Below are 19,097 nucleotides of genomic sequence, written 5' to 3' on the forward strand. Positions count from 1 at the left end.
TAGATGCTCTTCACACAAATGTAAATGTTGTACGATCATTAACCATGGAGCGAGGAGTATTCGATCTAACACTACTGGGGAGACAATACCAATGTGAATGGAGGGAAGGTGAATCCAGGAGTCTAATGATCGTACAACATTTACATTTGTGTGAAGAGCATCTATAGACTCCTGGATTTACCTTCCATCCATTCACATTGGTATTGTCTCCCCAGTAGTGTTAGATCGAATACTCCGAGCTCAATGGTTAATGATCGTACAACATTTCCATTTGTGTGAAGAGCATCTATAGACTCCTGGATTTACCTTCCATCCATTCACATTGGTATTGTCTCCCCAGTAGTGTTAGATCGAATACTCCGAGCTCCATGGTTAATGATCGTACAACATTTACATTTGTGTGAAGAGCATCTATAACCATGGAGCTCGGAGTATTCGATCTAACACTACTGGGGAGACAATACCAAAGTGAATGGAGGGAAGGTGAATCCAGGAGTCTATAGATGCTCCTCACACAAATGTAAATGTTGTACGATCATTAACCATGGAGCTCGGAGTATTCAATCTAAAGGCCCAGTCACACTTAGCGACGCTAAAGCGATCCCGACAACGATATGACCTGTCAGGGATCGTTGCTGCGTCGCTATGTGGTCGCTGGTGAGATGTCAAACAGTGAGATCTTCCCAACGACGCAGCAGCGATGTAGCGACCTGTACAACGATGTCACATGGCAGCTATTATGACGATTCAGACCTCGATGAGGGACGTCCTGTGAGACGTTGTAGTCAACGAGGTCGTTGGTAAGGTGTTAAACACAGCGATGTGTGCTACCCAGCGGGACCTCAACGATCAAAAAAAGGTCCAGGCCATTCCGACACGACCAGCGATCTCACAGCAGGGGCCTGGTCGCTGCTACGTGTCAAACATAGCGAGATCGCTACTGAGGTCGCTGTTGCGTCACAAAACTTGTGACTCAGCAGCGCTCTCGCTAGCGACCTCGCTTAGTGTGACGGGGGCTTAACGCTACTGGGGAGACAATACCAATGTGAATGGAGGGGGAAGGTGAATCCAGGAGTCTATAGATGCTCTTCACACAAATGTAAATGTTGTAAGATCATTAACCATGGAGCGAGGAGTATTCGATCTAACACTACTGGGGAGACAATACCAATGTGAATGGAGGGAAGGTGAATCCAGGAGTCTATAGTCTATAGATGCTCTTCACACAAATGTAAATGTTGTAAGATCATTAACCATGGAGCGAGGAGTATTCGATCTAACACTACTGGGGAGACAATACCAATGTGAATGGAGGGAAGGTGAATCCAGGAGTCTATAGATGCTCCTCACACAAATGTAAATGTTGTACGATCATTAACCATGGAGCTCGGAGTATTCGATCTAACACTACTGGGGAGACAATACCAAAGTGAATGGATGGAAGGTAAATCCAGGAGTCTATAGATGCTCTTCACACAAATGTAAATGTTGTAAGATCATTAACCATGGAGCTCGGAGTATTCGATCTAACACTACTGGGGAGACAATACCAATGTGAATGGAGGGAAGGTGAATCCAGGAGTCTATAGATGCTCTTCACACAAATGTAAATGTTGTACGATCATTGACCATGGAGCTCGGAGTATTCGATCTAACACTACTGGGGAGACAATACCAAAGTGAATGGAGGGAAGGTAAATCCAGGAGTCTATAGATGCTCTTCACACAAATGTAAATGTTGTACGATCATTAACCATGGAGCGAGGAGTATTCGATCTAACACTACTGGGGAGACAATACCAATGTGAATGGAGGGAAGGTGAATCCAGGAGTCTAATGATCGTACAACATTTACATTTGTGTGAAGAGCATCTATAGACTCCTGGATTTACCTTCCATCCATTCACATTGGTATTGTCTCCCCAGTAGTGTTAGATCGAATACTCCGAGCTCCATGGTTAATGATCGTACAACATTTACATTTGTGTGAAGAGCATCTATAACCATGGAGCTCGGAGTATTCGATCTAACACTACTGGGGAGACAATACCAAAGTGAATGGAGGGAAGGTGAATCCAGGAGTCTATAGATGCTCTTCACACAAATGGAAATGTTGTAAGATCATTAACCATGGAGCGAGGAGTATTCAATCTAAAGGCCCAGTCACACTTAGCGACGCTAAAGCGATCCCGACAACGATATGACCTGTCAGGGATCGTTGCTGCGTCGTTATGTGGTCGCTGGTGAGATGTCAAACATTGAGATCTTCCCAACGACGCAGCAGCGATGTAGCGACCTGTACAGCGATGTCACATGGCAGCTATTATGACGATTCAGAACTCGATGAGGGACGTCCTGTGAGACGTTGTAGTCAACGAGGTCGTTGGTAAGGTGTCAAACACAGCGATGTGTGCTACCCAGCAGGACCTCAACGATCAAAAAAAGGTCCAGGCCATTCCGACACGACCAGCGATCTCACAGCAGGGGCCTGGTCGCTGCTACGTGTCAAACATAGCGAGATCGCTACTGAGGTCGCTGTTGCGTCACAAAACTTGTGACTCAGCAGCGATCTCGCTAGCGACCTCGCTTAGTGTGACGGGGGCTTAACGCTACTGGGGAGACAATACCAATGTGAATGGAGGGGGAAGGTGAATCCAGGAGTCTATAGATGCTCTTCACACAAATGTAAATGTTGTAAGATCATTAACCATGGAGCGAGGAGTATTCGATCTAATACTACTGGGGAGACAATTAAGATTAAGCAGAGGCTCACATGTAGAACGGGTTTTGGCATCTACGTAGTGACTTGCAGATGCGGCTCCAATACGTGGGACGAACTTCCCAGGAATCGGGCGCCCGGATGAATAATCACCGCTATAATGCAAAGAACGGGCAGATTAAACCTAGTCTGTCCCGTCACCACCTGCTGAAGCCCAATAAATGCTTCTGCATCACGGTCCCACCGCTGGAGCATATACCAAAAGGGGCCAATAACAGGAACAAATGATTAAACCGTAAGGAGTCCTATTGGATATGTAGGTTACAAAGCCTCTGTCCAAATGGACTTAATGATGTAGTAGAGAATGTGGAAGGGTTTGTCATGAATAGCTCAGTCAATTGCACATGGGTTAATATAACAACAAAATCCTTTTTTGTTTTTTTTTTGTTTGTTTTTGTTTGTTTTAATTTTATTTTTTTTTTTTTCTTTAGAATTTTTTTTTAAAGGACTTTTGTTGTTGTTTTTTTTAATGTATTTTTTATGGGATTAATTGATTCATGTAGAGATGATAGTAGTAAAATTGATAAAGTATTAGAGCGAATCATATTTATAATTATGTGTATACCTATACTTATAATGTTATGTTTGTTCGTAACAGTGTAACACCATGTATTTATAAGCTCATTTTGGTTAGAATAGAAGTACTAAATGGTATATATATGTATGTATGTATGTATGTATGTATGTATGTGTGTGTCAGATAATACTCAGTTTCTTCCTGAAAATGATTGCAAACACAAATTCTTTGGTATTATTATCTTCATTTAATTTGTCTTAAAGAGAATGAAGCAAAAAGCAAAACATTGATCATTTCACACAAAACTCCAAAAATGGGCCAGACAAAAGTATTGGCACCCTCAGCCACTTGTTGCACAACCTTTAGCCAAAATAACTGCGACCAACCGCTTCCGGTAACCATCAATGAGTTTCTTACAATGCTCTGCTGGAATTTTAGACCATTCTTCTTTGGCAAACTGCTCCAGGTCCCTGATATTTGAAGGGTGCCTTCTCCAAACTGCCATTTTTAGATCTCTCCACAGGTGTTCTATGGGATTCAGGGCTGGACTCATTGCTGGCCACCTTTAGAAGTCTCCAGTGCTTTCTCTCAAACCATTTTCTAGTGCTTTTTGAAGTGTGTTTTGGGTCATTGTCCTGCTGGAAGACCCATGGCCTCTGAGGGAGACCCAGCTTTCTCACACTGGGCCTACATTATGCTGCAAAATTTGTTGGTCGTCTTCAGACTTCATAAGCACCATGCACACGGTCAAGTAGTCCAGTGCCAGAGGCAGCAAAGCAACCCCAAAACATCAGGGAACCTCCGCCATGTTTGACTGTAGGGACCGTGTTCTTTTCTTTGAATGCCTCTTTTTTTTTTCTCCTGTAAACTCTATGTTGATGCCTTTGCCCAAAAAAGCTCAACTTTTGTCTCATCTGACCAGAGAACATTCTTCCAAAACATTTTAGGCTTTTTCAGGTAAGTTTTGGCAAACTCCAGCCTGGCTTTTTTATGTCTCGGGGTAAGAAGTGGGGTCTTCCTGGGTTTCCTACCATACAGTCCCTTTTCATTCAGACGCCGACGGATAGTAAGGGTTGACACTGTTGTACCCTCGGACTGCAGGGCAGCTTGAACTTGTTTGGATGTTAGTCGAGGTTCTTTCTCCATCTGTACAATTTTGCGTTGAAATCTCTTGTCAATTTTTCTTTTCCGTCCACATCTAGGGAGGTTAGCCACAGTTCCATGTGCTTTAAACTTCTTGATGACACTGCGCACGGTAGACACAGGAACATTCAGGTCTTTGAAGATGGACTTGTAGCCTTGAGATTGCTCATGCTTCCTCACAATTTGGTTTCTCAAGTCCTCAGACAGTTCTTTGGTCTGCTTTCTTTTCTCCATGCTCAATGTGGTACACACAAAGACACAGGACAGAGGTTGAGTCAACTTTAATCCATGTCAACTGGCTGCAAGTGTGATTTAGTTATTGCCAACACCTGATAGGTGCCACAGGTAAGTTACCGGTGCTGTTAATTACACTAATTAGAGAAGCATCACATGATTTTTCGAACAGTGCCAATACTTTTGTCCACCCCCTTTTTTATGTTTGGTGTGGAATTATATCCAATTTGGCTTTAGAACAATTCTTTTTGTTTTTTCATTTATGACCAATGAAGATAATAACAAAGAATTTGTGTTTCCAATCATTTTCAGGAAGAAACTGAGAGTTATCTGACAGAATTGCAGGGGTGTGAATACTTTTGGCCATGACTGTGTGTGTGTGTGTGTGTGTATATATATATATATATATATATATATATATATATATATATATATATATATATAATACATACATACACACACACACACACACACACACACACACACACTGAGTCTCTTTAGACGCTACCATGTAGATATTAGTCAGGAAAGGAGAACCTGATCCCGGGTCCCGCCCTGCTAATCCCTTCTAGGAACCCTCATAAATAAGAAAACTTGGAGGTTGTGACATCACTTTATAGTGCTTATTGTATGTCTGTTCTTTTTGTTTTTTTTGCTACCTGATGAAGGCTGCACTTTAAAAAGAACAGCCGAAACGCGTTGTACTGTATTTTAAAAATATTTTACAAATATATATATATATTTTTTTATTTTGAGAAAATAAATGAATTTTTATTATCATTTTTCACTGGAGGTGGATGCATTCAAGAAATCCGTAGGTGCTTAGCGCCACATTTGCTTGGAGTTTATTTTCCCTTAGAATTCGCCACCTCTGTGGATCGGAGCAGGATGAACACATAGTTCTCACAGTGAGCCGCACACCTTACTGGATTATACAACATGCGGAGAAGAGTGGCCTGCAGACTTGATTCCTTGAGAATCTCACCGTGCATTTCTTACCGATAGAAGGTGAGCAGAACCACAACTAAAAGAATTTTTTTTAACTGTTGGTAAAAACGTATTACGCTCAGAGGAAGCTCCGCACTTGTCTCTTTTTTACCCTGGTTTAGGGAAAAAGGGTATTTCTAAATTCTCTGTAATACAACTGAGGAGCGAGGGGGGCTGCCCCTTTTATCTCTGTAGGTTTCCTGTTCCTAGGGGTGGACCCCCTCTCAGTGGGTGCTGTTGTGGGCTCTATAAAAGAGCATTACTGGTAAGTAATTCATTTTTTTTTTTAGTGGGACAACTTGCACAATTGGTGGCTAAATAAATACTTTTTTCCCCATTGTATAATAGAGTTGTTGGTACCGGGGGAGCAGTTGCTCTGCTCTCTGGAGGGGTCTGTTGTACATTTATAGTAAGGTTGTTGGTTCCGGAGGGGGCCATGCTCTCTGCCGTCTGGAGGGGCCTGTTGTACATTTATAGTAAGGTTGTTGGTTCCGGCGGGGGCCATGCTCTCTGCCGTCTGGAGGGGTCTGTTGTACATTTATAGTAAGGTTGTTGGTTCCGGAGGGGGCCATGCTCTCTGCCGTCTGGAGGGGCCTGTTGTACATTTATAGTAAGGTTGTTGGTTCCGGCGGGGGCCATGCTCTCTGCCGTCTGGAGGGGCCTGTTGTACATTTATAGTAAGGTTGTTGGTGCCGGCGGGGGCCATGCTCTCTGCCGTCTGGAGGGGCCTGTTGTACGTATATAGTAGGGTTGTTGGTGCCGGCGGGGGCCGTGCTCTCTGCCGTCTGGAGGGGTCTGTTGTACATTTATAGTAAGGTTGTTGGTTCCGGAGGGGGCCATGCTCTCTGCCGTCTGGAGGGGCCTGTTGTACATTTATAGTAAGGTTGTTGGTGCCGGCGGGGGCCATGCTCTCTGCCGTCTGGAGGGGCCTGTTGTACGTATATAGTAGGGTTGTTGGTGCCGGCGGGGGCCGTGCTCTCTGCCGTCTGGAGGGGTCTGTTGTACATTTATAGTAAGGTTGTTGGTTCCGGAGGGGGCCATGCTCTCTGCCGTCTGGAGGGGCCCGTTGTACGTATATAGTAGGGTTGTTGGTGCCGGCGGGGGCCGTGCTCTCTGCCGTCTGGAGGGGTCCGTTGTACATATATAGTAGGGTTGTTGGTTCCGGAGGGGGCCATGCTCTCTGCCGTCTGGAGGGGCCCGTTGTACGTATATAGTAGGGTTGTTGGTGCCGGCGGGGGCCGTGCTCTCTGCCGTCTGGAGGGGTCCGTTGTACATATATAGTAGGGTTGTTGGTTCCGGAGGGGGCCATGCTCTCTGCCGTCTGGAGGGGCCCGTTGTACGTATATAGTAGGGTTGTTGGTGCCGGCGGGGGCTGTGCACTCTGCCGTCTGGAGGGGTCTGTTGTACACGTATGCTGTGTACAGTGGGTGGAGGGTTAGGGTGGTCCTTACTTTAAAGTTTGTTTTCTTCAGTAGTAATCAGTCCTCCTCCCCCAGATTGCCGGGGCAATACATCCCTGAGGATGAAAGTCTGAAGCACCGACTGTTTCTGCATCAGTTCCTGTACTCCATACTCCCTTCACAGGGGTTATAATGATAAAACCTCAGACATAGCAGCTCGCACTGCAGTATGGCAAAGCCAGAAGCCAAATAGACTTGAGGTTCCTGGTACCTTCAGCACCATCAGCTCCACGCATTGATTTCCACTTGCTTGAGGAAATCTGTCTGTCCAAGGAACAGAACCAGCCGGAGTCAGATGTCGCGATGAAGAAGCTGAAATGCACTTATGGTTCCTGTCCGAGGAACTGGTCACTCTATGCTTGTTTGATGCTGTGTGAAATGACACGAAACGTTTGGTGGTGACAGCCCTACAAACACCAGCTCCCATGAAGAAAACTGTCGATTCAGCATCAGTTGTGATGAAGAACCTGGAAGACTGTCACTCCGAAAACGTGCATGTTCTTTAGCATCACCAGCATGTCATCGGCGTTCCTGTCCAAAGATGTAGATCTACGGTCTGCAGATGAAGGCTGCCAAGAAAACAGTCAGTGGGATGAGAAATAAACGGGATTTGGAATTGCGATCATAATGGTTAATTGGTACCTTAGTTGCTAGGGACCTGTAAAATTAAAAGCATTTAAAATGTTTGTAGGTTATTTTAGTTTTTTTACCCAAATAAATGATTTCAGAGGGTGACCTTGTTTTTGCTTGCATTAACCCTCTTGGAGGGTGTATCATTCCTGGGCAGTGGCTGATGTGTTTCCTTCTCTGTCTTTTTGCAGTATGGAGAAGTATCACGTTTTGGAACTAATCGGAGAAGGGTCTTTTGGCCGAGTGTATAAAGGCAGAAGAAAACACAGTGGAGAGGTGGTATATACTATATATTGTATAGTGATGCTTTAAAGCGGGTGAAATAAGTAGTGATTGCGTCAACAAGTAAGTTTCTTAAGTAAATCTGTTTCTAAAGGTGCTATTGACATGAAATTCTCCCCAGAAGTCGGGAACAACCCATCCAATCCACACAGGTATAGAAATCACCATAGATGTCCATAAATTATATGTAATTAAGAAATAACACAGGGAAAAGTATTGAACACATGAAGCAAGAAAGGAGCAAAAACCCTGGAAAGTTCTGACACCAACTGAGAGCTACCAGTAATTAAGCAATCCTGGCACATAGTAACAAATATCAGCTGGTTCACCTGATGTCCTACAAAAAGATGTCACACAAGAAGCATCTCGTGATGGGTAAAACCACTACAACCTTATAGTTGCAAAACATCCTGATGGCATTGGTTACAGAAGAATTTCTAAACTACTAAAGGTTCCAGTGAGCACTGTTGGGTCATAATTTAGAAGTGGAAAGAACATCATTTCGACATAAACTGGGCACGACCGGGTGCTCCCCGCAAGATTTCAGACAGAGAAGTAAAAAGCATTATCAGAAGAACTGTCCAACAGCCAAGGAGACCTGTGTAGAACTACAAAACACCTGGAGCTCCCTGCAAGATTTCAGACAGAGAAGTAAAAAGCATTATCAGAAGAACTGTCCAACAGCCAAGGAGACCTGTGTAGAACTACAAAACACCTGGAATCAGCAGGGACAATTGTTTCACAGAAAACTAATTCACACAACCTCCATGACCTGTATGAATGCGCACCACCCAACCTCCATGACCTGTATGAATGCTCACCACGCAACCTCCATGACCTGTATGAATGCTCACCACGCAACCTCCATGACCTGTATGAATGCTTACCACGCAACCTCCATGACCTGTATGAATGCTCACCACGCAACCTCCATGACCTGTATGAATGCTCACCACCCAACCTCCATGACCTGTATGAATGCTCACCACCCAACCTCCATGACCTGTATGAATGCTCACCACGCAACCTCCATGACCTGTATGAATGCTCACCACGCAACCTCCATGACCTGTATGAATGCTTACCACGCAACCTCCATGACCTGTATGAATGCTCACCACGCAACCTCCATGACCTGTATGAATGCTCACCACCCAACCTCCATGACCTGTATGAATGCGTACCACGCAACCTCCATGACCTGTATGAATGCGTACCACGCAACCTCTATGATCTGTATGAATGCGCACCACGCAACCTCCATGACCTGTATGAATGCTCACCACCCAACCTCCATGACCTGTATGAATGCGCACCATGCAACCTCCATGACCTGTATGAATGCTCACCACCCAACCTCCATGACCTGTATGAATGCTCACCACCCAACCTCCATGACCTGTATGAATGCTCACCACCCAACCTCCATGACCTGTATGAATGCGCACCATGCAACCTCCATGACCTGTATGAATGCTCACCATGCAACCTCCATGACCTGTATGAATGCGCATCACGCAACCCCCATGACCTGTATGAATGCTCACCACGCAACCCCCATGACCTGTATGAATGCTCACCACGCAACCTCCATGACCTGTATGAATGCGCACCACGCAACCCCCATGACCTGTATGAATGCGCACCACTCAACCTCCATGACCTGTATGAATGTTCACCACGCAACCTCCATGACCTGTATCAATGCTCACCACGCAACCTCCATGACCTGTATGAATGCGTACCACCCAACCTCCATGACCTGTATGAATGCTCACCACCCAACCTCCATGACCTGTATGAATGCTCACCACGCAACCTCCACGGCCTGTATGAATGCTCACCACGCAACCCCCATGACCTGTATGAATGCGCACCACGCAACCTCCATGACCTGTATGAATGCATACCACGCAACCTCCATGACCTGTATGAATGCTCACCACCCAACCTCCATGACCTGTATGAATGCTCACCACCCAACCTCCATGACCTGTATGAATGCTCACCACGCAACCTCCATGACCTGTATGAATGCTCACCACGCAACCTCCATGACCTGTATGAATGCTCACCACGCAACCTCCATGACCTGTATGAATGCTCACCACGCAACCTCCATGACCTGTATGAATGCTCACCACCCAACCTCCATGACCTGTATGAATGCGTACCACGCAACCTCCATGACCTGTATGAATGCGTACCACGCAACCTCTATGACCTGTATGAATGCGCACCACGCAACCTCCATGACCTGTATGAATGCTCACCACCCAACCTCCATGACCTGTATGAATGCGCACCATGCAACCTCCATGACCTGTATGAATGCTCACCACCCAACCTCCATGACCTGTATGAATGCTCACCACCCAACCTCCATGACCTGTATGAATGCGCACCATGCAACCTCCATGACCTGTATGAATGCTCACCATGCAACCTCCATGACCTGTATGAATGCGCATCACGCAACCCCCATGACCTGTATGAATGCTCACCACGCAACCCCCATGACCTGTATGAATGCTCACCACGCAACCTCCATGACCTGTATGAATGCGCACCACGCAACCCCCATGACCTGTATGAATGCGCACCACTCAACCTCCATGACCTGTATGAATGCTCACCACCCAACCTCCATGACCTGTATGAATGCTCACCACCCAACCTCCATGACCTGTATGAATGCTCACCACCCAACCTCCATGACCTGTATGAATGCTCACCACGCAACCTCCATGACCTGTATGAATGCGCACCACGCAACCTCCATGACCTGTATGAATGCTCACCATGCAACCTCCATGACCTGTATGAATGCTCACCATGCAACCTCCATGACCTGTATGAATGCTCACCACGCAACCCCCATGACCTGTATGAATGCTCACCACGCAACCTCCATGACCTGTATAAATTCTCACCACGCAACCTCCATGACCTGTATGAATGCTCACCACCCAACCTCCATGACCTGTATGAATGCTCACCATGCAACCTCCATGACCTGTATGAATGCTCACCATGCAACCTCCATGACCTGTATGAATGCTCACCACGCAACCCCCATGACCTGTATGAATGCTCACCACGCAACCTCCATGACCTGTATGAATGCTCACCACGCAACCTCCATGACCTGTATGAATGCTCACCACGCAACCTCCATGACCTGTATGAATGCGCACCACCCAACCTCCATGGGCACTGCATGTCGCCCTATAAATGGACCATCACTATATATTTTGCTGGTATTTTTTACTTTTTGTACTGCTTATGTGCCCCATTGGGCTCTTTTTTATGTCATCTCCTTCCCTTGAGCAGGTCGTGGCCTTGAAGTTCATCCCTAAGGTCGGGCGTTCTGAGAAAGAGCTGAGAGGTCTGAAGCGAGAGATCCAGATAATGAGAGATCTGCGACATCCCAATATTGTGCGGATGCTGGACAGTTGCGAGACAGAGAGAGAGGTGAGCGAATCTGTGATCCGGCAGGGTAGCAGATATATCAGTGCCATGACTTGACCTTCAGTGTGGGGCTCTCCTCTGGAAGTCATGTTCTTTACCTTTATTATGGGGTGCAGCCTTTTGTGAAGGTCACACTGTTGTGGGTCTCTGATCACTCTCTCTGCATGCAGTATGTATGTCTCCTGCAGACATCACTCTTGGCTGTCAGTATATGGTGGTCTCCTCCAGATGTCACACTCTTGGCCGATTTCCGTTTGCATAGTTTCATGCGAGACCTTGACAGAATGTCAGTGTAGCCAGTTGGGACAGGTGGGTGCAGTCGCTGGATTGTCCCGTTCACCATTCACTTCACTTCTGCAAGTCTCTCAGATAGTGGTTAGCGTTACCCCTGTTAAGCAGGGCTTATTCTTTTCACCCTGATCAGTGGTAGGTCCTGACAACGGACGCCAGTCTCCTTGGTTGTGGGGGCAGTCTTCCTGCACGTGTCCGTCCAGGGGTCCTGGAACAGTCAGGAGAGGCTTCTCCCAGTCAATGTGTTGGAGATTGGAGATGTCTGCTTGGCGCTTCTCCATTTGCAGCTTTTGCCAGTTCAGATTCAGTCTGACAATGCCACTGCGGTGGGACATGGCGTCTTCTCTCCATGTCAGAGGTCAGATTTTGGAGTGGGCAGAGAGCAGAGTTCCAATAATCTCGGCTGTTCACATACCTGGGTTAGACAAATGAGAATCGGACTTCTTAAGCTGCCAGCAAGTAGCCGCAGGAGCATGGGCACTTCATCTGGAGTTATTCGGGCAGATCTCTCTTCGGTGGGGCACTCCGGATGTCGATCTGATAGCATCCAGGCTAAACTGTAAGGTGCTCAAATTTGTCAGGTTTGGTAATTCCTTGGTCCCAATCAACGCTGCCTTACCTTTTTCCTTTTCTAGCCCATCTGCCTAGATTTCTCAAGGAAACCAAGGCAGAGTGGATTCCAGCCACCCTCATCACACCAGACTGGCCTCGAAGAACTTATGTGGACATGATAAACTTCCTGGCAGATGTTCCATGGACTCTCCCAGACCGTCCAGATCTTCTTTCTCAGGATTCGATGTTCCATCAGAATTTATATTCGCTCAGTTCAATAGCATGGCTGTTAGAGCCGCGTTTCTGAGAGCAGCAGGTCTGTCAAAGCCAGTCATCCAAGTGACTGCTTGCTATCATTGCCTACTTTCATTGATGTGACTTTACGTACTTTGCGCTAATGGCCTTTTCTGGTGTGGAGTCTGTGCTGGCGCTTAGCTCCCTCAATGGACAGGTCTCTGTTCTTGCGATTCTATTTTGGAAGTAGATGTATTCTAAGCCTCAGGTCAGGACTTTTCCTCGGGGGTAGGTGCATGTTAGATCACTGTATCGGGCTCCCGTTGATCCTTGCGATCTTAACCTCGTTTTTGAAGCCTTTCATTCTCCCCTTTTTGATCCCGTTAAGGAAATCTCTCCTCTGCATCTTACCTATTATACGGCTTTTCTTATAGCCATCACCTCCATCCATGCGGTATTGGAGCTGACGGCTCTCTCCTGGCCTGCACCAGGACAAGGTAGTGTTGAGGCTCCTTCCTCTCTAAAGTGGTTTCAGCTTTTCACCTGAATGAGGAGATAGTCTTGCCCTCCTTTTGCCCACTGCCTTGAGAGCCTTGCACACGTTGGATGCCGTCTGGGTCGAGCTGCACTATTCAACGGTCATCGCTCTACTCAGATGATTGGGCTCCTTGTTTGTCTTCCTGGAGGCCCTCGTAGAGTGTTTGCTCCTTCTAAGAATGGCCATTATTGAGGCTTCTAGATCAGTGTTCTCCCTTTCAGGATTAAGGCAACTCGACATGGACGGTGGGAGCTTCCTGGGCTGTTCATCAGGAGGCAGCTACTCGGTCATCAGTTTTACAGGGTCCACACACAAACCTTGGGAGGAAAATACTGCAGGCGGTTGCCCAGGCTGCCATTGCTCAGGCGGTTGCCCAGGCTGCCATTGCTCAGGCGGTTGCCCAGGCTGCCATTGCTCAGGCGGTTGCCCAGGCTGCCATTGCTCAGGCGGTTGCCCAGGCTGCCATTGCTCAGGCGGTTGCCCAGGCTGCCATTGCTCAGGCGGCTGCTTCTCTGGTTACATTTTAATGTTTAGTTTATTCCCACCCCAGGAACCTCATTGGGACGTCCCACGTGTTCCCTACTGAAGTGCTCTCCATGAAATTGCTTTCTCCTAGTCTCCATTGGGGAACACAGCACCCACCCTTGGTTGCCCGGTCGGGGGTACCTTTACATTCTCTCGGGGTGTAATTGGATTATTTTCCTTTCATGCTTTAATTCTTTTGACTTATCATACTACTTTTTCACGAGACTGAGGAGGCCTGATGTTAGCAGGTGAGGTACAGTTTGCATTTAGGGTGTAATAATCGTGTCAGCCTCCAGGTGGCGGCAGACTGTCCCGTGGTTTCCGTGTCCCCCCATGAAGACCACGTGACAGAGATCTAAGGTTCGGACCTAAATTTTTAATTTTTCTTTCTGATTGCTCTTTAGGTCGTCGTGGTCACAGAATACGCGGAAGGAGAACTGTTCCAGATTCTGGAGGATGATGGGAGTCTGTCTGAAGATTTGGTAAGTATTCATGCCCCAGAAAGTGATCACTGGACGCAACAATTCACTCCCTTATGTGTATTACATACAGTATCGCCCCTGATATAGTCCGCCTGCGGTCCTCGTAGTGTTAAACATCAGATCTTTGTCCAGTGGAGGGCTAAAGACCACGTCAAACATGTAAGGGGGGTCTTACCACATCCAGAGTCCAGTAATGAATCCGCTGTCAAAATAATTGGTGCCGGCTCTCTAGCAGACCCTCCACTAATCTATAAGGGACCTCCGTGTCCTCCCCCACAGGTCAGAGACATGTTATATAAGGAGGAAGCTCTGATATTGGGGTGACTGTGTCCCACCCCACAGTGGTGTAATGGGGGGCTGGGATATTGGGGTGACTGCTCTCCTCCCCCATGGGTGAGTGACGTGGTATATTGGGGGCCTCTGATATTGGGGTGACTGCTCTCCTCCCCCATAGGTGAGTGACGTGGTATATTGGGGGCCTCTGATATTGGGGTGACTGCTCTCCTCCCCCATAGGTGAGTGACGTGGTATATTGGGGGCCTATGATATTTGGGTGACTGCTCTCCTCCCCCATAGGTGAGTGACGTGGTATATTGGGGGCCTATGATATTGGGGTGACTGCTCTCCTCCCCCATAGGTGAGTGACGTGGTATATTGGGGGCCTATGATATTGGGGTGACTGCGCTCTCCTCCTCCTTAGATGAGTGACGTGGTATATTGGGGCCTATGATATTGGGGTGACTGCGCTCTCCTCCTCCTTAGATGAGTGACGTAGTATATTGGGGGCCTATGATATTGGGGTGACTGCGCTCTCCTCCTCCTTAGATGAGTGACGTGGTATATTGGGGCCTATGATATTGGGGTGACTGCGCTCTCCTCCTCCTTAGATGAGTGACGTGGTATATTGGGGGCCTATGATATTGGGGTGACTGCTCTTCTCCCCCATAGGTGAGTGACGTGGTATATTGGGGGCCTATGATATTGGGGTGACTGCGCTCTCCTCCTCCTTAGATGAGTGACGTGGTATATTGGGGCCTATGATATTGGGGTGACTGCGCTCTCCTCCTCCTTAGATGAGTGACGTGGTATATTGGGGGCCTATGATATTGGGGTGACTGCTCTTCTCCCCCATAGGTGAGTGACATGGTATATTGGGGGCCTATGATATTGGGGTGACTGCGCTCTCCTCCTCCTTAGATGAGTGACGTGGTATATTGGGGGCCTATGATATTGGGGTGACTGCTCTTCTCCCCCATAGGTGAGTGACATGGTATATTGGGGGGCCTATGATATTGGGGTGACTGCGCTCTCCTCCTCCATTGGTGAGTGACGTGGTATATTGGGGGCCTATGATATTGGGGTGACTGCTCTCCTCCTCCGTAGGTGAGTGACGTGGTATATTGGGGGCCTATGATGTTGGGGTGACTGCTCTTCTCCCCCATAGGTGAGTGACGTGGTATATTGGGGGCCTATGATATTGGGGTGACTGCGCTCTCCTCCTCCTTAGATGAGTGACGTGGTATATTGGGGGCCTATGATATTGGGGTGACTGCTCTTCTCCCCCATAGGTGAGTGACATGGTATATTGGGGGGCCTATGATATTGGGGTGACTGCGCTCTCCTCCTCCATTGGTGAGTGACGTGGTATATTGGGGGCCTATGATATTGGGGTGACTGCTCTCCTCCTCCGTAGGTGAGTGACGTGGTATATTGGGGGGCCTATGATATTGGGGTGACTGCGCTCTCCTCCTCCATAGGTGAGTGACGTGGTATATTGGGGGCCTATGATATTGGGGTGACTGCTCTCCTCCTCCATAGGTCAGTGACGTGGTATATTGGGGGGCCTATGATATTGGGGTGACTGTGCTCTCCTCCTCCATAGGTGAGTGACGTGGTATATTGGGGGCCTATGATATTGGGGTGACTGCTCTCCTCCCCCATAGGTGAGTGACGTGGTATATTGGGGGCCTATGATATTGGGGTGACTGCGCTCTCCTCCTCCTTAGATGAGTGACGTGGTATATTGGGGCCTATGATATTGGGATGACTGCGCTCTCCTCCTCCATAGATGAGTGACGTGGTATATTGGGGTGACTGCTCTTCTCCCCCATAGATGAGTGACGTGGTATATTGGGGGCCTATGATATTGGGGTGACTGCGCTCTCCTCCTCCTTAGATGAGTGACGTGGTATATTGGGGGCCTATGATATTGGGGTGACTGCGCTCTCCTCCTCCTTAGATGAGTGACGTGGTATATTGGGGCCTATGATATTGGGGTGACTGCGCTCTCCTCCTCCTTAGATGAGTGACGTGGTATATTGGGGGCCTATGATATTGGGGTGACTGCTCTTCTCCCCCATAGGTGAGTGACATGGTATATTGGGGGGCCTATGATATTGGGGTGACTGCTCTCCTCCCCCATAGATGAGTGACGTGGTATATTGGGGGCCTATGATATTGGGGTGACTGCGCTCTCCTCCTCCTTAGATGAGTGACGTGGTATATTGGGGGACCTATGATATTTGGGTGACTGCGCTCTCCTCCTCCTTAGATGAGTGACGTGGTATATTGGGGGCCTATGATATTGGGGTGACTGCTCTTCTCCCCCATAGGTGAGTGACATGGTATATTGGGGGGCCTATGATGTTGGGGTGACTGCTCTTCTCCCCCATAGGTGAGTGACGTGGTATATTGGGGGCCTATGATATTGGGGTGACTCCGCTCTCCTCCTCCTTAGATGAGTGACGTGGTATATTGGGGGCCTATGATATTGGGGTGACTGCTCTTCTCCCCCATAGGTGAGTGACATGGTATATTGGGGGGCCTATGATATTGGGGTGACTGCGCTCTCCTCCTCCATTGGTGAGTGACGTGGTATATTGGGGGCCTATGATATTGGGGTGACTGCTCTCCTCCGTAGGTGAGTGACGTGGTATATTGGGGGGCCTATGATATTGGGGTGACTGCGCTCTCCTCCTCCATAGGTGAGTGACGTGGTATATTGGGGGCCTATGATATTGGGGTGACTGCTCTCCTCCTCCATAGGTGAGTGACGTGGTATATTGGGGGGCCCATGATATTGGGGTGACTGCTCTCCTCCATAGGTGAGTGACGTTGTATATTGGGGGCCTATGATATTTGGGTGACTGCGCTCTCCTCCTCCTTAGATGAGTGACGTGGTATATTGGGGGCCTATGATATTGGGGTGACTGCGCTCTCCTCCTCCTTAGATGAGTGACGTGGTGTATTGGGGGCCTATGATATTGGGGTGACTGCGCTCTCCTCCTCCTTAGATGAGTGACGTGGTATATTGGGGGCCTATGATATTGGGGTGACTGCTCTCCTCCTCCATAGGTGAGTGACGTGGTATATTGGGGGCCTATGATATTGGGGTGACTGCTCTCCTCCTCCTTAGATGAGTGACGTGGTATATTGGGGGCCTATGATATTGGGGTGACTGCGCTCTCCTCCTCCTTAGATGAGTGACGTGGTATATTGGGGGCCTATGATATTGGGGTGACTGCTCTCCTCCTTAGATGAGTGACGTGGTATATTGGGGGCCTATGATATTGGGGTGACTGCGCTCCTCCCCCATAGATGAGTGACGTGGTATATTGGGGGCCTATGATATTGGGGTGACTGCGCTCTCCTCCTCCTTAGATGAGTGACGTGGTATATTGGGGGCCTATGATATTGGGGTGACTGCGCTCTCCTCCTCCATAGGTGAGTGACGTGGTATATTGGGGGCCTATGATATTGGGGTGACTGCGCTCCTCCCCCATAGGTGAGTGACGTGGTGTATTGGGGGCCTATGATATTGGGGTGACTGCGCTCTCCTCCTCCTTAGATGAGTGACGTGGTATATTGGGGGCCTATGATATTGGGGTGACTGCGCTCTCCTCCTCCATAGGTGAGTGACGTGGTATATTGGGGGCCTATGATATTGGGGTGACTGCGCTCTCCTCCTCTTTAGATGAGTGACGTGGTATATTGGGGGCCTATGATATTGGGGTGACTGCGCTCTCCTCCTCTTTAGATGAGTGACGTGGTATATTGGGGACCTATGATATTGGGGTGATTGCGCTCTCCTCCTCCTTAGATGAGTGACGTGGTATATTGGGGGCCTATGATATTGGGGTGACTGCGCTCTCCTCCCCCATAGGTGAGTGACGTGGTGTATTGGGGGCCTATGATATTGGGGTGACTGCGCTCTCCTCCTCCTTAGATGAGTGACGTGGTATATTGGGGACCTATGATATTGGGGTGACTGCGCTCTCCTCCTCCTTAGATGAGTGACGTGGTGTATTGGGGGCCTATGATATTGGGGTGACTGCGCTCTCCTCCTCCTTAGATGAGTGACGTGGTATATTGGGGGCCTATGATGTTGGGGTGACTGCGCTCTCCTCCCCCATAGGTGAGTGACGTGGTATATTGGGGACCTATGATATTGGGGTGACTGCGCTCTCCTCCTCCTTAGATGAGTGACGTGGTATATTGGGGGCCTATGATATTGGGGTGACTGCGCTCTCCTCCTCCATAGGTGAGTGACGTGGTATATTGGGGACCTATGATATTGGGGTGACTGCTCTCCTCCTCCTTAGATGAGTGACGTGGTATATTGGGGACCTATGATATTGGGGTGACTGCGCTCTCCTCCTCCATAGGTGAGTGACGTGGTATATTGGGGACCTATGATATTGGGGTGACTGCTCTCCTCCTCCTTAGATGAGTGACGAGGTATATTGGGGCCTATGATATTGGGGTGACTGCGCTCTCCTCCTCCTTAGATGAGTGACGTGGTATATTGGGGACCTATGATATTGGGGTGACTGCGCTCTCCTCCCCCATAGATGAGTGACGTGGTATATTGGGGGCCTATGATATTGGGGTGACTGCGCTCTCCTCCTCCTTAGATGAGTGACGTGGTATATTGGGGGCCTATGATATTGGGGTGACTGCTCTCCTCCTTAGA

At 48.2% G+C, this 19,097-nt stretch overlaps 1 protein-coding gene across 3 annotated transcripts in view; it reads left to right on the forward strand.

The window, feature by feature from the left end:
* The window catches only part of STK36 (serine/threonine kinase 36), a 156,686-nt gene that overhangs the window by 20,573 nt on the left and 117,016 nt on the right, over positions 1-19,097 (forward strand). Inside the window, exons 2-4 of one of the 3 annotated variants that reach the window (XM_077273575.1) lie at positions 7,942-8,029; positions 11,366-11,506; positions 14,048-14,125. In XM_077273575.1, the coding sequence (XP_077129690.1) occupies positions 7,943-8,029; positions 11,366-11,506; positions 14,048-14,125 (306 nt within the window). In that variant the 5' untranslated portion in view covers position 7,942. Of the gene's footprint in view, positions 1-7,941; positions 8,030-11,365; positions 11,507-14,047; positions 14,126-19,097 lie in introns of those variants that run through there. The other 2 variants (XM_077273576.1, XM_077273577.1) reach the window with 2 other exon arrangements.

The sequence above is a fragment of the Ranitomeya variabilis genome, chromosome 7, assembly GCF_051348905.1.
Source record: "Ranitomeya variabilis isolate aRanVar5 chromosome 7, aRanVar5.hap1, whole genome shotgun sequence".
Taxonomy (NCBI): domain Eukaryota; kingdom Metazoa; phylum Chordata; class Amphibia; order Anura; family Dendrobatidae; genus Ranitomeya; species Ranitomeya variabilis.